The following is a 15,768-nucleotide window of genomic DNA, read 5'->3' as shown; positions in this document are numbered from 1 at the left end:
ACTGGCTGAATAAATTTAATTGTGGGGTACAGTATACAAGAGCCCACTTGGCTGCAGACCTGCGCCAAATTCTCTACCTCAGCTTTACCACCCTATTTCCTTCCTACTCTTCACAGTAAAACTTCTAGAGTTATTCATATTCTTCTCTCAAACTTCTTTCCATTTTTTCTTGAACTCTCTTCATCTGGCTTTCAGTCCTCCTCCATCCAAATTGCTCTCATCAATGTCATCCATGAAGTCCATGTTGACAAATCCAATAGGATTCTCCATCTTCATCTTGTTTGACCTCTATCCTTTTGATTATCCAGGCCACAATCCTTGGAATCATCCTTAATGTTTTCTCAATGCCCATATCAATCTATCAGTAAACCTGTCAGCTTTACCTTTGTATATCTAGAATCTGACTGCTTCACACTATCTATACTTTTCTCCATAGGAAAGTGATATAGGTCTAACCTCTATAATTTTTTAAATTTTTTATTGAATTTATTAGGGTAGCAGTGGTTAATAAAATTATATACAACCTATATCATTTCTTATCTGGATTATTGTAGTAGTCTCTTAGCTAATTTCTTTGCTTCTATTTATGTGGCCCTACTATCTACTCTCAACACAGCAGCCAGAGTGATCCTGTGACACTGTCAGTCAGAGCCTGTTCCGCCTTTGCTCAGAAACCTCCAATGATTTCTCTTCTCAGTCAGAGTAAAAGCCTTAAAATTACCTAAGAGGCTTGACATGTTCTGACCCTCCATGATTTCTCTGACTGTGTCCCTTTTAATTTCTCATCATTCATACCACTCCAAAGACTGGCTTCCTGATGTTCCTTAGATATACCCCTGCCTCGGCGCTTTTTAATATACTGAGGCTCATCTCTGATATCCACGGGCTACCCCCTCCTTTCCCTCAGGACTTTCATCTTCTCAGAGGGGCCATTTCCAGCAATGCTACCTAGCATTGCGGTCACTGACAGCCAGCTCTGCAGATACTTCCTACTCCACATCCCTTTTTTCATCTCTAGCTATTATCAACATTTAACACACTATATGTTTTGCCTATTTATCTTGGCTCTTGTTTGTCCCTCACTAAGCTCCATGAGAGCAGACATTTTTATCTGTTTTCTTCACTGTCATATCCACAGAATCACTTCCTTGGCTAAGAGCAGACATTAGCACATATTTGTTGACTGAATGATGAAAAAAACAAATAAATGAATACAATATTTTGATCCCTATCCATGAGACTCCAAAGCCACTCCAAAATCAGGAAAAAAAAAGAGAGGCACATGACAGTGTTCTGTGTGCACAGCATTAGCCTGCCATTCCCCAAGGCAGCGCTGTGTCCCACTCATCTCTTTACTCGCCATGCGTGCCACTGGACCTGACACACAGTGCTCAATAACAGTCCTTGAATTAATGAAAGATCAAAGGGATAAGTGAATGTCAAAGTTGAGTTCACTTCAAACATTTGGACACCCTCTTTCCCTCTCCATAAAAAACCAAAGGCCCTGGCCGGTTGGTTCAGTGGTAGAGCGTCGGCCTGGTGTGCAGAGGTCCCGGGGTTCGATTCCCGGCCAGGGCACACAGGAGAAGCGCCCATCTGCTTCTCTACCCCCCCCCCTCCTTCCTCTCTGTCTCTCTCTTCCCCTCCCGCAGCCGAGGCTCCATTGGAGCAAAGATGACCCGGGCGCTGGGGATGGCTCCTTGGCCTCTGCCCCAGGCGCTAGAGTGGCTCTGGTCACAAAAGAGCGACGCCCTGGAGGGTCAGAGCATCGCCCCCTGGTGGGCAGAGCGTCGCCCCCTGGTGGGCGTGCTGGGTGGATCCCTGTCGGGTGCATGCGGGAGTCTATCTGACTGTCTCTCCCTGTTTCCAGCTTCAGAAAAATACAAAAAAAACAAAAAACAAAAAAACCCCAAAAATGTTACCTCTTTTCATCTTCTAAGCTATTCTGTAGAATGTGTATAAATTTAAGCAATCACTTTTATTTCCTATACCAACAATTCCAATGTTCATATCATAGTTCTGAAGTAGAAGACATGACCAACAAACACTACATTCTACTGTAGGAAATACAAAATGTTATTTTTTACTGAGCTAACTAAACCAGGAAATATTATTTTTTTATTTTTCAAATAAGTTATTTAAACAATACACCTAAAACTAATATTGTATGTCAATAGTAATTGGAAAATTAATAAATAACAAATACTAAATATTAATATATTATGCAAAAATAATTTAAATAAATAATAAACCTTTTATTTTAATAGATAAATTTAATATACATTTAGTTGATAAATTAAATAATTAAATATTTTAAATAAATAAATTTACCTATAATAAATTATAAAATATTTTAGAGATAATTTTTGACATAGCAATCAAAAGAAAAAGATAAAAGATTTTGATTATCCAGACATTAAAATTTATCAAAACCCTTCATAATCAAGTATTTTGCATTATCAAATTTTATCACAGCAAAAGAATAATGTCTTAACTATTACTGTTTAAAAGGCTAATAATTCAAATAATATGTACCTGAGCTTCTCGAAGTTTTGCCGTAGTATTTTGCTGAAGAGCTTGTTGGTCTTGATTCTGTTGCTTTGTTTTCTCTAATTGATGCTGCAGTTCTGTGGAATTTGTTACTTTTTCCTTTAACTTAAAAATTAACGTAGACTGTCAGTTGACAACTTAAAGGCAAAGTATTATCCTTCATAAACAGCTGGCAATACTTCAAATCTCATAATACTCAAGTCTGAATAGTAAAGTTAGACAACATATAAAATCAACCTTAAAAGCAGTATCACATTACTTATAAAATCTTAATAGGATGATTAAGAAACCATTCCCTAGAAACAGACTCTCATTCTGAGAATACAATTCTTTCTCCAGGTTCATACTTATTTTAAATTTTTTTGTAATTATTTATTCATTTTAGAGAGAGAGGAAGAGGGGGATAGAGAGAGAAACATAAATTTGTTGTTCCACTTATTTATGCACTCATTAGTTAATTTTTGTGTGTGCCCTGACCAGGGATCAAACCCACAACCTTGGCGTATCAGGACAACACTCTAACCAAATGAGCTATCTGGCCAGGGTATTTATTTTATTATTGTGTTTTGTATACTAATATGATTAAGGAATTAATTACATACAAAATTTTTGTAACAATAATTTAAACCATAGTATCAGTATTTGCTTTATTTTTTCTACAAGAATATTATCACTTACTGAGAAGAATGAATCATACTAATATTCCAGATGCCTCAAATCTACCAATAAATTTGCTAACAAACTCATTTGATATACTAGCTTACCTGTTCTTCTAAACGAGAAAGTTTGAGTTGTAAATCAGCCACCTGCTGTTCTTTATCCATCAGCTTTTCACTTGAGAGCTGTCTCTGTTCCTTCAGCCTGCCATGAGCTTCCCCAAGTTGGCGCTCTGTCTCCAGAAGTTTGCCATGTAACTAAAAAAGAAATGTATATACATATGTGTAAACATACTCCAACTGCCATATCCTACCACCACCTAGTTTCCAATGTTTTATTTTTCACCAATGTAAGTACAATAGCATAATTTTTATGATCCAATTAAATTTTATTCACATAAATTATGATGAATCACCTAAAACTGATTAAACATCACAGTTTCTCATTTTCTTGCTCTCTTAGGAAATACAGTAAACTAGAGACTCTTATTTGGACATAGTATTAAAATCGTTTGAAGAATTTAAAATAACAGAGCAAAAGTTAAATATTAAGACATACAGGACCTGTGGTGGTGCAGTGGATAAAGCATTGACCTGGAATGCTAAGGTCACTGGTTTGAAACCTTGGGCTTGCCTGGTCAAGACACAAAGGGAAGTTGATGCTTCCTGCTCCCTCCACCCCCTTCTCTCTCTCTCTCTCTAAAATGAATAAAGTCTTAAAATAAGAAGACATTCAGGGCACACTCAGACGTATTCCACAGTATTAAATATTACAATGATTCTACTGTTTTTCCATAATTATGAACCACAATTGTCTTCTAACATTGGGTATTGAGAGCACAAAGCACTCCAAAGTAATCAAAATGGCAGATAACTGCTAAATAAAATAGAACAAAGGGTTTTTGTTTGTTTGTTTGTTTTTAAATATTAGGTGACCCTCATCCACTAACTCTAAAATTGCCACCTAGTTAAAATTAATGGAGAAATTTGACCTGGACCTAAAGAATTATCACTTTCTCAAATTCACTATTTTTTCTAATACCACCAGAAATAAGTTACTTTCTCTTGAGATGTGTGTGTGTCAGGTTGGGTGGGGGGAGAGAGTTCCATTAAAAAATGATAAAAATTTGTATTAATTTCCGAGAATCACTGCACAACTTCTGGGAGTGTAAAAGAAGAGAGTGGCCTAGAGATAAGAATGCAGGACCCTTGGCAAGGCTTCTAGACTAAGAATGCTCTGATACACCAGTCTCAAATCTTAAAATAAATGAATATGCCTCAGCAAAATTAAAACCTATTCTATATAATTGCTTTCAACCAAATCTATTTATGGTAAATCTTAAAATATTTAAGCATCTGTGTCATATTCATACATATGATCTATATTCACATATTTCTTCATAAAAATTCACAATTGACAAGTTAAAAATAAAGTTCTGTCAGAAAAGTAGATACCCATTATTTTCTTATACTATAAAAACAACCACCTATAGCTATCAAAATATAACCTATCTTTAATTTTTTAAAAAAACTTAATTTCTAAAGTAAACATATTTCCATAACTAAAAGAGGAATTAATAACAGTTAAAGAGAATGCATTTATTTCATCTTTGTCCTTAGCCAGCACCTTACCATCTGTCTCCTTTTTATTCTTCTTAAAATGCACTTATAGTGAATTAGCACTGTAACAACTACCCAAACAGTCTCCTTCTCACTAAAAGAAGTAGGCCCAATCCTGAAAACAAATGAGGCTTTCAAAGTAAAACTCATATTTCAAGCATCTAAAGTGCTCAATCTCTTATAAACAGGCATCATCCAGGCCTAGATTCTAAACTTGCTCAGTAAGAATCTCCTATCATTTTTAATACATACTCAGACTTCTTCCATAAAAGTTTAGACTCATGATATTTAGATTCAGTAGAGTTCAGAAATTACTTGCAAAAAGCAACACTTAGAAAGCAGTAGTTTTTAGATCTCAACTGCCTGGTACAATCACAGGGGAAATGCTTAAATATACCAATGCCCAGAAATATGACAGAGATAGTAACTTAATTGGATCAAGGGTAAGGCCTTGATTTGGGTAATTTTTAAAATTTCCCCAGATGATTCGGATGTGCAGACAGAGTTGAGAACCACCAAATTAAAGACTTTCATTTCTCTAAAGTAACTACAGGTGGTGAGATAAAAACATATATACTTTTTATAATTTTGTCATTCATTATTGTATAATTCCTAATAAATCCCTGAACTTTAATAAAGAAATAAATCTCAAATCAAAGCTGCCCAAGAGTAGAGGCAGGCCAAAATCACTTACACAATGATGATATACCATTTTAGAATAAATACGTCAAAGAAAAATAGGTTAAGCCCTGGCCAACTACTCAGTCAGTTAAGAGTGTCGTCCCAAAACAACAAAGTTGCGGGTTCGATCCCCGGTCAGAGCACACACGGGAAGCAACCAATGGATGTATGATTGAGTGGAACAACAAATGAATGCTTCCCATGCCCCTCCCCTCTTCCTCTCTTCCTCTCTCTGTCTCTCCAAAAATCAATCAATCAATAAAACCTTGACCAGATATCTCGGTTGGTTGGGGTATAGTCCCAGCATGGAAGTTTCTATTTCGATTTCCCTGTCAGGGTACATATAAGAGCAGCTTGATGTTCCTGTCTCTCTCTCTCTCCCTGCCTCTCTCTCTCAAAAAGAAAAAAAAAATTGGTAAATTAAAAGTAAAAATAATACACATTGAAATTATTAATAAAGTGGCCTACCTTAAAGTCACATTTTTAGATATGTATATATATATATGTTCTTAAGTAAAGTCAATTTTATAAACTTATATACATAATTATTTATTCATGATATTCCTAATGTTTACTATGTGCCAGGCCCTAGTCTACATGCTTTTTTACAAGTAATAACTAATTTAATCTTTATAATAACCCTATAAAGACAGTTCCATTATTATCCTCATTTCATAGATGAGCAAACTGAGGCACAAATTAAATAACTTACCTGAAATCACATAGTTTGTAGGTCAAAGAACTAGAACTTAGGCAGTTGGTTCCTAAATCCACAGATAAACCATTATGCTATTCATGATGGTATGTTAGATAATTTTTAAAAGTAAAACTGATGGGATCTAATCTTTTAATGAAGCAACAAACTATTACCTGCACATCTGTGGTTGTTTTAGAAGTGTTCATAAACTCAAATATGAAAGACATAGGTTGCCTTGTTTAAGTCCTTTGATGGCAATTGCCAACTATCTAATTTTGTCAACACTGAAAGGAATGCTGACACAGTGGAGAGTAAAACAAACCCTGTTGATGCCTACACATTTTAATAATATTGAAAAAAAGGTTTATGGTGAGGTTCATTCTTCCAACAAATATTTACTGAAAGCCCTAAGTATAGATGCTGATAGAATATAGAATAATATAAATTCTTCACATTAAAGAGCTCACAGTCCAATGAGAATTTTAGACAATAAGGAAGTAATCAAAAAAACTAATATACAATATAAAGTGTTATAAAGAACAAGAAAGAAGAAGTAGGGTCAGACTACAGGTAAAACAAGCTATTTAAATAGGGTGGTCCTGGAAGTCTTCATTGCAAAAAATGACACTTGAGCCAACCCTGCAAAGAAGGCAAGAGTGCACTAAGAGGAAAAGACAGGCAGAGGAACTAAGGCAGGAAAGCATTTAAGTGTTGGTGTGATTGAGAAAGTGAAAGAACAACATGGCTTCACAGCAGCATGAGATGAGTTTGAAGACATAGCGTGGGCCATACCACATACAGAGGCTTACATACCAAATTAAGACATTTGGTTTCAATTCAAAGTGTAATGCAAAGACACTTTAAGCAGTGTTAAGTGGAGAAATAAAATGATATCCTTCATATTTTCAAAAGATCTCTCTGACTTCTAAAGGGAGACTAGATCAAGGAGGACTCTAGAAGAAGGGAAACTTGTAAGAAGGCTAATACAGTAGCCAAGGTCAGCAATGATGGAGGCTTAAGTTATGGGTGGAAGCAGTGTAGATGAAAAGAAGTGAACAGATTTGAAACATACTTTGATGGTAGAATCCAGACAGTATGCTGAAAGAAAGAAGATAAATGGTATCACTTCAAGGTCTTCAGTATGACCTCTATTTTGTACAGAATTATGACTAAACCCAAAAATCACATATTCAAGTCATTGTATAAAAATAAGTTTGTGTAGGTTCTCAAAGATTCCTAATGCTCCTCCAATCACTGACAACCAAATAAAGTCCAAATTCCTCAGTCTGCTATTCAAGAACCCAAATGTTCTTCCCCAGTAGTCCACTCCTCTCCTACTCTAAGAGCAAATCAGTGGCCCTTCCTGGTTCTCTTTTTTTTTTTCCTTTATTTTTTTACTGAATTTATTGGAGTGACATTGGTTAATAAAATTATATAATTTCAAGTGTTACAATTCTTTAATACATCATCTGCACATTGTATTGTGTGTTTACCACCCCAAGTCATGTCTTCCATTACCATTATCTCCCTTGTACCCACTTCTAGCTCCCCCTCCCCCCTTTTCCTGGTTCCTGTAATACTTTCTTGCCACTGGTTTACTCTTGCTAATCCTTCATGTTGGAATGTCGGAATGTCCTCCTGCCTTCAAACTGCTACTTGCCTAAACCTATCCAGTCTTCACAATTTCAAGCACCACCTCTCTCTTACACAAAGCTTTTCCTGGTCACATATCTGGACAAAAGAATTACACAATATAAAGTACTACGGTGGGAAGAAAACAGGAGAAGGACTCTTTGAAATTCTCATAATATACAGTATTATTATTATTATTTTTGTTTGTATTTTTCTGAAGTTGGAAACAGGGAGGCAGTCAGACAGACTCCCGCATGCATTCAACTGGATCCACCCGGCATGCCCACCAGGGGGCGATGCTCTGCCCATCTGGGGCATTGCTCTATTGCAACCAGAGCCATTCTAGCACCTGAGGCAGAGGCCACAGAGCCATCCTCAGCTCCTGGGCCAACTTTGCTCCAATGGAGCCTTGGCTGCGGGAGGGGAAGAGAGAGAGAGGAAGGAGAGGGGGAAGGGTAGAGAAGCAGATGGGCGCCTCTCCTGTGTACCCTGGCTGGGAATCGAACCCCGAACTCCTGCACGCCAGGCCGACACTCTACCACTAAGCCAACTGGCCAGGGCCTACAGTATTATTTTATTATAATTCTCACATTCTTTGGTATAGGATAGTATTTGTCTTGTTCTCAATGATATTTATATAATCATTTAAGGTACCCTGTCCTTTGTTATTTCTGTATCAAATATCTAATTCACTTTTAAGTTATTCACTGACATCTCTAAGCCTCTCTTTCTTTCTATTATTAATGCCTTCATTTATTCACTTACTCACTAAAACATTTGCTGATAAACAAGCAATAAGCAAGGTAGTGAGAATAAAAAATAAATAAGCCATGGTCTTTGTTCCCAAAGAGTTCAGAGTCTAGTGAAAAAGAACATATGGTAATGTAACTATACTGTGGGAGGTAAAACAATCAAGATATGTACATGCTTAAGCCATCTTTTAGAGGTAGGAGAGGTTAGAAGTAGCATTGTTCAGAAATTGATTTCTAGAGAAGTAACAAGTAAAGGGAGTTAATTATTTATCAAGAAAAAGAGGAATAGAAAGAATATCTCAGGCCAAAAAAACAAAAATAATTGTGCCACAAAAGCAAGAATCACAACTATTTGTGAAAATCATTGAACATTATCAAAACCTGGCTAAGGACTTTGTTCTCCTCCAAATTTTCATTTTTCAATCAATTTTTAATGTTATCTATAAGAAATAACTAGAATACATAATATAAAATTAAGTTAATGGCAAAGTCAAAATTTGTATTAAATTTCATCTGATAAGACATTATTTATCTATAAGAAATAGCTATCAGGACTAATATATTTTCTCCTTTCAAAATAGCTAATTTTTATACTATTGGTTTAAAAATAATTATACTCAAATTTTAGTAGCAAAAATATGAAAAATTTTAAGAAGAGTCAACAATTTGAGTTAATTACAAAAGCTAATACCTATTGAGAGTACCTACCATGAGCCAGGTACCATCCTACGCAATTATATGTATTAAGTCAAAAACACTTCCCAACATTACTATATGATAGATAATACCACTTTTTTCTCCTACGGAAAACTGAATTAAAAGAAAATGAGATCTGACTCAATATTACTGTTGTGAAAATTTATTTTTTTTCAAATGAAAATTTTTTAATGAACTATATTATAATTGAATAACCATCAAGCAACTAAGAAGAAACCACAGGAGCAGCTACAATAAATAAAAGTAACGTTGCTTACCTGATTGATTTCACTTTGGAGTTGTAACCCATGCTGCTCCTTTTCTTCTCTCTGTTGTTGAAGCTGTTTATACTCTGCTTTAAGATGCTGGTACTTGGTCTCTACTTCTGATAATTCTTCTTTGAGCTTTTGAACAGCTTCTCCCTTTTCACCTAATTCTTCCTGTATTCTCTGCAGTGAGGTTTCTGAGGCAGATAATCTGGACTGAAGCTGTTGACAATCTAGGTCTTTTTGATGAAGGCTTGCTTGTATAATCTTTTTACTCACACACTCATTGTCATGTTTCTCTTCTAACTGAGTATAGTCAAGTTCTTTCTTCATCAACTTTTCAGTCAAGTTCTGAAATATCAATTTAACAGTTTATTTCCTTTCTAATAATATTTTTAATTATTCTAATTACTCAAATACTATAATTTATACAGCAGTAGTATCTCCTAGTCAGTATTACAATATAAAAAGTGAAAATATTCTAGTTAAAAAGTATTGTTATTACATACTAACATGATTTTATTATTGGCCCACTTGACTAAACTCTTTAATATAATTTAAGAATTACCAACAAAATTTTGACATAAAATGAAAATCTACTAGATTCTTTAGGATAAGAATATCTCTTGGTCCTGGCCAGTTGACTCAGTGGTAGAGTGTCAGCCTGGCGTGTGGAAGTCCCAGGTTCGATTACCGGCCAGGGCAACAGGAGAAGCGCTCATCTACTTCTCCACCCTTCCCCCCCTCCTTCTTCTCTATCTCTCTCTTCCCCTCCAGCAACCAAGGCTCCACTGGAGCAAAGATGGCCTGGATGCTGAGGGTGGCTCCATGGCCTCTGCCTCAGGCACTAGAATGGCTCCAGCTGCAATGGAGTGATGCCCCAGATAGACAGAGCATCACCCCCTGGTGGGCATGTGGGTGGATCCCAGTTAGGAGCATGCGGGAGTCTGTCTGACTGCTTCTAACTTGGGGGGGGGGGGAGAAAAGAATTTCTAGTCTCCTATTTAAATTAAAAACTAAAACTACCCTTATAGCATTAAAAATTATTTTGAATGACAATAAGCTATGGAAATTCTGATTTCTGGCTTTGCAATTTCATAGTTGACAAGGGCATTACCATAACAATACCATTCACTCATCTAGTATGCCTGATCCTACTCATTCCTCATTTCTGTTCTTGATAAAGGACCATTGTTAAGAGTCACAAATTTAAGAATAATTCAAATTTCTTTCAAAGTATATAAAATAGTGATCTAAAAATATCATTTATTTGCTTTATATTTTATTATTTGACTTAATACTATCAAGTAAAAAATGTAAAAATGATACCATCAATCAAAGATCTGAATCAACAGATCAAATGACAAGGTCTGGTCTCAGTGGAGCTGTTACAATTAATATTGAACATTGTACGTCAACACATTCACACATGAAATCTGAATCTGAATTTTGACTAGATTCCATAAGGAAGATAGCTGGGATAAGAGGACACCGGGGGCACCTGGAGATTCGATCCAGGGCCATTTATTTTACTCAGTTTTTATCTGCAGTATGCTAGAAAGGAACAATGCAGAAATTGTAGCGGGACAAAGCCTCTGGCCTTTAAACAGACTATAATCTAAATGAAACACATGCATCAAAAGAAAAACAAACATTCCTAAGAAAGTCAAAACATAATGTGCAAGCAAAAATAAATTAATACAAAAGCTGTGTCAAATTTTCTTAAGAACATAATTTTTTAAAAATAAAATAAGCAGTCAGGTGGAACTAATTAGTAAGTTACAATCACCTAAAAATAAAGTTTGAGCTTGGTAAAGCGGTGAGAGGAATTATGTAATAGCATACATGAGTCATGCCAATGGCTCTATACAAAAAGAAACAAATATATAAAAAGACAAAATGGAACAGACAAGTTGCATTTGGGGAAACAGCAAACACTTACAAGGAGAGTAATAAATCTAGGCACTAAAGAAGGAAAGGCAGCAGTAACTTCTCTGATAAAAAATATATTAATGTAAATTACCAAGTAGGAAAATGCTGTAGAAAAAAAGCAGTGCTGAGAAAGATGACAGAAGCATGTATAAAAGAGAAGGAAGAACACTTAGACATAAGAAGAGCAACCAGAAGTTTGCAGCAAAATTAGCCAAAAGATACGTGCCTTGACCAATCAACAGAAATAGAATTAAAAGGTAGAAGAGTCAAAAGACTAGAAAAATACTTTTAAGTCAAATACTACAGAATACTTTTAAGTCAAACCATGTTAGAAAAATTCTTTTTATAGACATTTGTATTAGCACTTAGTAACTGCAAATCTTTCTTGACATAATTTTACATTTTCTTTTTTAAGAAAATAACATTTAGTTTAGAATTTGTAAGCTAAACCTATCAATTCATTGATCTACAAACGTGTTGGGTCTTTCTAAAGAAAATTATGTTATTGAATTTCCATAAATGCAAACAAGCTCACAAATTCTGAGAATTTGGGCAAGATATAATTTTAAAACATGCTACAAAAATTAAGGCTAGCCTGACCAGGCGGTGGCGCAGTGGATAGAGCGCTGGACTGGGATGGGAAGGACCCAGGTTCGAGACCACGAGGTCGCAAGCTTGAGCGGGCTCATCTGGTTTGAGCAAAACTCACCAGCTTGAACCCAAGATTGCTGGCTGGAGCAAGAGGTTACTCGGTCTGCTGTAGCCCCTCGGTCAAGGCAATGAGAAAGCAATCAATGAACAACTAAGGTGTCACAACAAAAAGCTAATGATTGATGCTTCTCATCTCTCTCCGTTCCTGTCTGTCTGTCCCTATCTATCCCTCTCTCTGACTCTCTCTGTCTCTGTTAAAAAAAAAAAAAAATTAAGGCAAATAATACGTTAGTCTTCTTCCTCACAGGCTTACTTATAATAAATCAAGGAATCCCACCAGTTCTAAAAATAAATGACCCTTCAGACAGCTCCAATCTTAGAGAAGCAAAAATACATAACAACCATTGACTGTTTCAAATTCACTTGTCTGAAAAATTAATCAAAATCTACCTGCTTTTTTACACACATGGGAGATAACTGAATTTTCTTTAAAAGAACCTAAACCATTTTCTTTTATAAGAACCTAATCTAGTCTGACATGTGGTGGCACAGTAGATAAAGTGTTGACCTGGAATACTGAGGTCGTTGGTTTGAAATCCAGGCTTGCCCAGTCAAGGCACATATATAAGAAGCAACTACTATGAGTTGATGCTTCCCGCTCCTCCCCCAGCCTTTATCTCTCTCTATTCTTTCTCTAAAATCAATAAATAATTTTTTTTAAAAAAGAACCTAGTCTACTCACACTATATAATTTTTACATGAAGAAGGCAAACTATATTTAACACTACAGACTTTCCATTCTTATTATGGTCTTCCCATAAAATCTGAAGCAAAAAAGAACAGTAAATGCAAGGTTTTAGAAGATTGAATTTTTAAAGTACAGTGAATCCATTAAAGAAAATAATTGCACTTGTACTTCTCCATATTAGTCCTTACAACAAAATATGATAGACATTATCCCCATTCTACAAACAAGGAAGCTACATTTGAAAGAGCCCAATGACTTGTCCAAGTGGCAGTCACATATTATGATTCTAAGTCCAATAATTTTTCACAGTACAATTTAAGACACTCAGTGAGTCAAATTGTACTCCCCAAAATATATCCTATTTAAGTTTAAATTATAAAATGAATATTAAGTCTAACTCATAATTATCATGTGGGTAAGCAAAATTCTCTCCTTCCAAATGTCCAGTCTTCTTGATTTTTCCACCAATTGTTCTCTCAATGCATTTTTCTTAGCGTCAATTTCCCTGTATTCATTTGCTACTTGCCCAGATAATGAGAATGAGTGGGGGGGGGGAGGCATTTTTTAAATGCTTGATAGCTTATAAAGCAGTTTTAGGGGGTTCTTATCTTATTTGTTCCTCAAAACAGCTTGGTGAGAAAGAACGAACTGACTTGTAGCTCTCCAACATCTCATATTTTGTGCTCTTACATATTCCTGTGCCTCCTGTATATATCTAGCTCTCAAAATAAAATGTCATTAACCCCTCGCAAGTAAAATGCTCCTTAGCATCCTTTAAGACTAATTAAAAAGTTATGTTTTTCTACAAAAGCCCTTCCTGAGTTACTAGGCAGTAAGTTAGGAAAACTTCTACCTTGGTCCTGACCCAATTCTGTATCACAACACTTACCAAATAAAAACAAAAACAAACATTCCCTGAGGTGCTTACTAAACAGCAGAAACTGGTCTAAGCACTACTAATATTTTTAATATTCATATTGATCTTAAGAAGTGAATGTGTATAACAGTACTTCTTAGTATAAGAGGAAAGACTTTGAGAGTTTGTATCACAGTCAGTCAGTAGCAATGCTGAGATTTAAACATGCCTCTGACCATTGTACTCTACTGTTGATACCAATGTACCGCTCTGCAATATAGTGGTAATACAAAGCAAGGTAACTACTTGGCACACCTGGCTCCAGCTCTGGCTTACAAGCACCTTAACACTGGGACTGTTGGAAAGAGGAGAGCAACAGGGGGTGGAAAAGGGGTGAGAGGTGAGACTCAAAAATAACTCAATGACCTATACTATTGTAGTAGCTTTAAGTAACTATGATTTTGCTCAAATTTTATATGGAAATAGTTCATTAAAACTGAGCTGCAGAATTTTGTTTAAATGTCAAAATATAATTCTTATTAAAAACTAAAAAAGAAGTTTCTTCAATGTTCTCCTTCTGCTTTTAAGCTTTCAAAGCCAGTAATTAGAAACTACTGGTTTAATGCTGAAAATCTTGACAGCGCAAAAGCAATTATTTTTCCACTCATTACATATTATAGTGTGACCTATCCACCTTGATGTTGCCTATGATTCACAAAAGCTACCCTTGCCATTTTATGTGATAGCCTTCAGAAAGCCATATAGAGATTTCCAAATTCAAACAGCTGGATATCATGACTGTCAATAGTTATGGTTTGTCAAGGACATGCAGTGAGATGGAGTGAGGAGGACAGACAGGAAGAACCATGAGAAAAGGAACTGCACCTCTAACCGGTGAGCAAATTTTAAGTAGGAAAACGCTTTGAAAAATAATTGTGAAGTCTTACACAAGAATTTTTAAGATTAGTAGAAAATCCTACTCCCTAATCAAAAATATTATTTTACTATAGTAAACCACCTTGATTCCATGTATTATTCATAAAATAGCCATAGTATTTCCTTTAACAATGTGTATGTGTGTGTGAATATATATATGAATATATATATTTATATATATATAAACAAGCACAATCTGTGCTTCATTATTTGATTATATACCTTAGGCTATCGATATCAAATCATGTCCTTTATTAATAATTTAATATTTCAAAAATACATTATAAATTACACTAAGCATAAGCATCCACTGCACATATACATCCTGGTCAGTTTCTAAGAGGCAGACCATGAACCATGATAAATTAGTATAATTACTTTGGAAAGTAGTTTGGGGTCACGTAGTAAATTTGAGCATGTGTGTAGCCTACAAAAGAATTCACTTGAGAATATGTAACAGAGAAATTCTTGCACAAATGCATGAGATTTATAAGTGAATATCCATAGTTACAATATGTGTAAGAGCACAGGGAAAAAATCATATGAAAAAGTAGGAAGTACTATATGGATTACTTCTGCTGTGTTCCAAAAAATAACGTAATTGCCACAAGGAAAAGCATTTATAAATTATAAACTGAGTTAGTTGCTTTTATTGTTTTCATGAAATACCATTTTTATTGGAAATAAAATACAAACTATGATTATTCAGACTTGGAGAGGAAGAGAACCTGTCACTTCAAAGAATAGAACTGATAGTATTTGCTGCCGATGATAAAATAAAGCTTTCAAATTAACCTTAGAATTTTGGAAAACTTGTATCTACCACCATGTGTCTTCCTCATACTTAAAACCTATTCCGCCTGACCCGCAGTGGATAAAGCATCAGACTGGGTCACAGAAGACCAGATTCAAAGCCTGAGGTCGCCAGCTTCAACATGAGCTCATCCGGCTTGAGTGTAGGCTCACTAGCTTGAGCTCACTGGCTTGAGAGTGGGATCATGGATATGACCCATAGTCACTGGCTTGAGCCCAAAGGGATCTGGCTTGCAGCCCAAGGTCTCAGGCTTGAGCAAGGGGTCACTTGCTCTGCTATAG

The 15,768-nt window shown here is 35.6% G+C and overlaps 1 protein-coding gene across 2 annotated transcripts in view; it reads right to left on the bottom strand.

The window, feature by feature from the left end:
• EEA1 (early endosome antigen 1) overlaps window positions 1–15,768 on the bottom strand; it is a 137,881-nt gene that overhangs the window by 44,953 nt on the left and 77,160 nt on the right. For both annotated transcript variants that reach the window (XM_066257761.1, XM_066257760.1), the window contains exons 11-13: window positions 9,563–9,901; window positions 3,315–3,464; window positions 2,536–2,655 (exon numbers count right to left, since the gene is read on the bottom strand). In XM_066257761.1, coding sequence (XP_066113858.1) covers window positions 2,536–2,655; window positions 3,315–3,464; window positions 9,563–9,901 — 609 coding nt within the window. The remainder of the gene's footprint in view (window positions 1–2,535; window positions 2,656–3,314; window positions 3,465–9,562; window positions 9,902–15,768) is intronic.

This window comes from Saccopteryx bilineata, chromosome 2 (assembly GCF_036850765.1).
Source record: "Saccopteryx bilineata isolate mSacBil1 chromosome 2, mSacBil1_pri_phased_curated, whole genome shotgun sequence".
Classification (NCBI taxonomy): domain Eukaryota; kingdom Metazoa; phylum Chordata; class Mammalia; order Chiroptera; family Emballonuridae; genus Saccopteryx; species Saccopteryx bilineata.
This window is presented reverse-complemented; position numbering and strand designations above follow the sequence as displayed.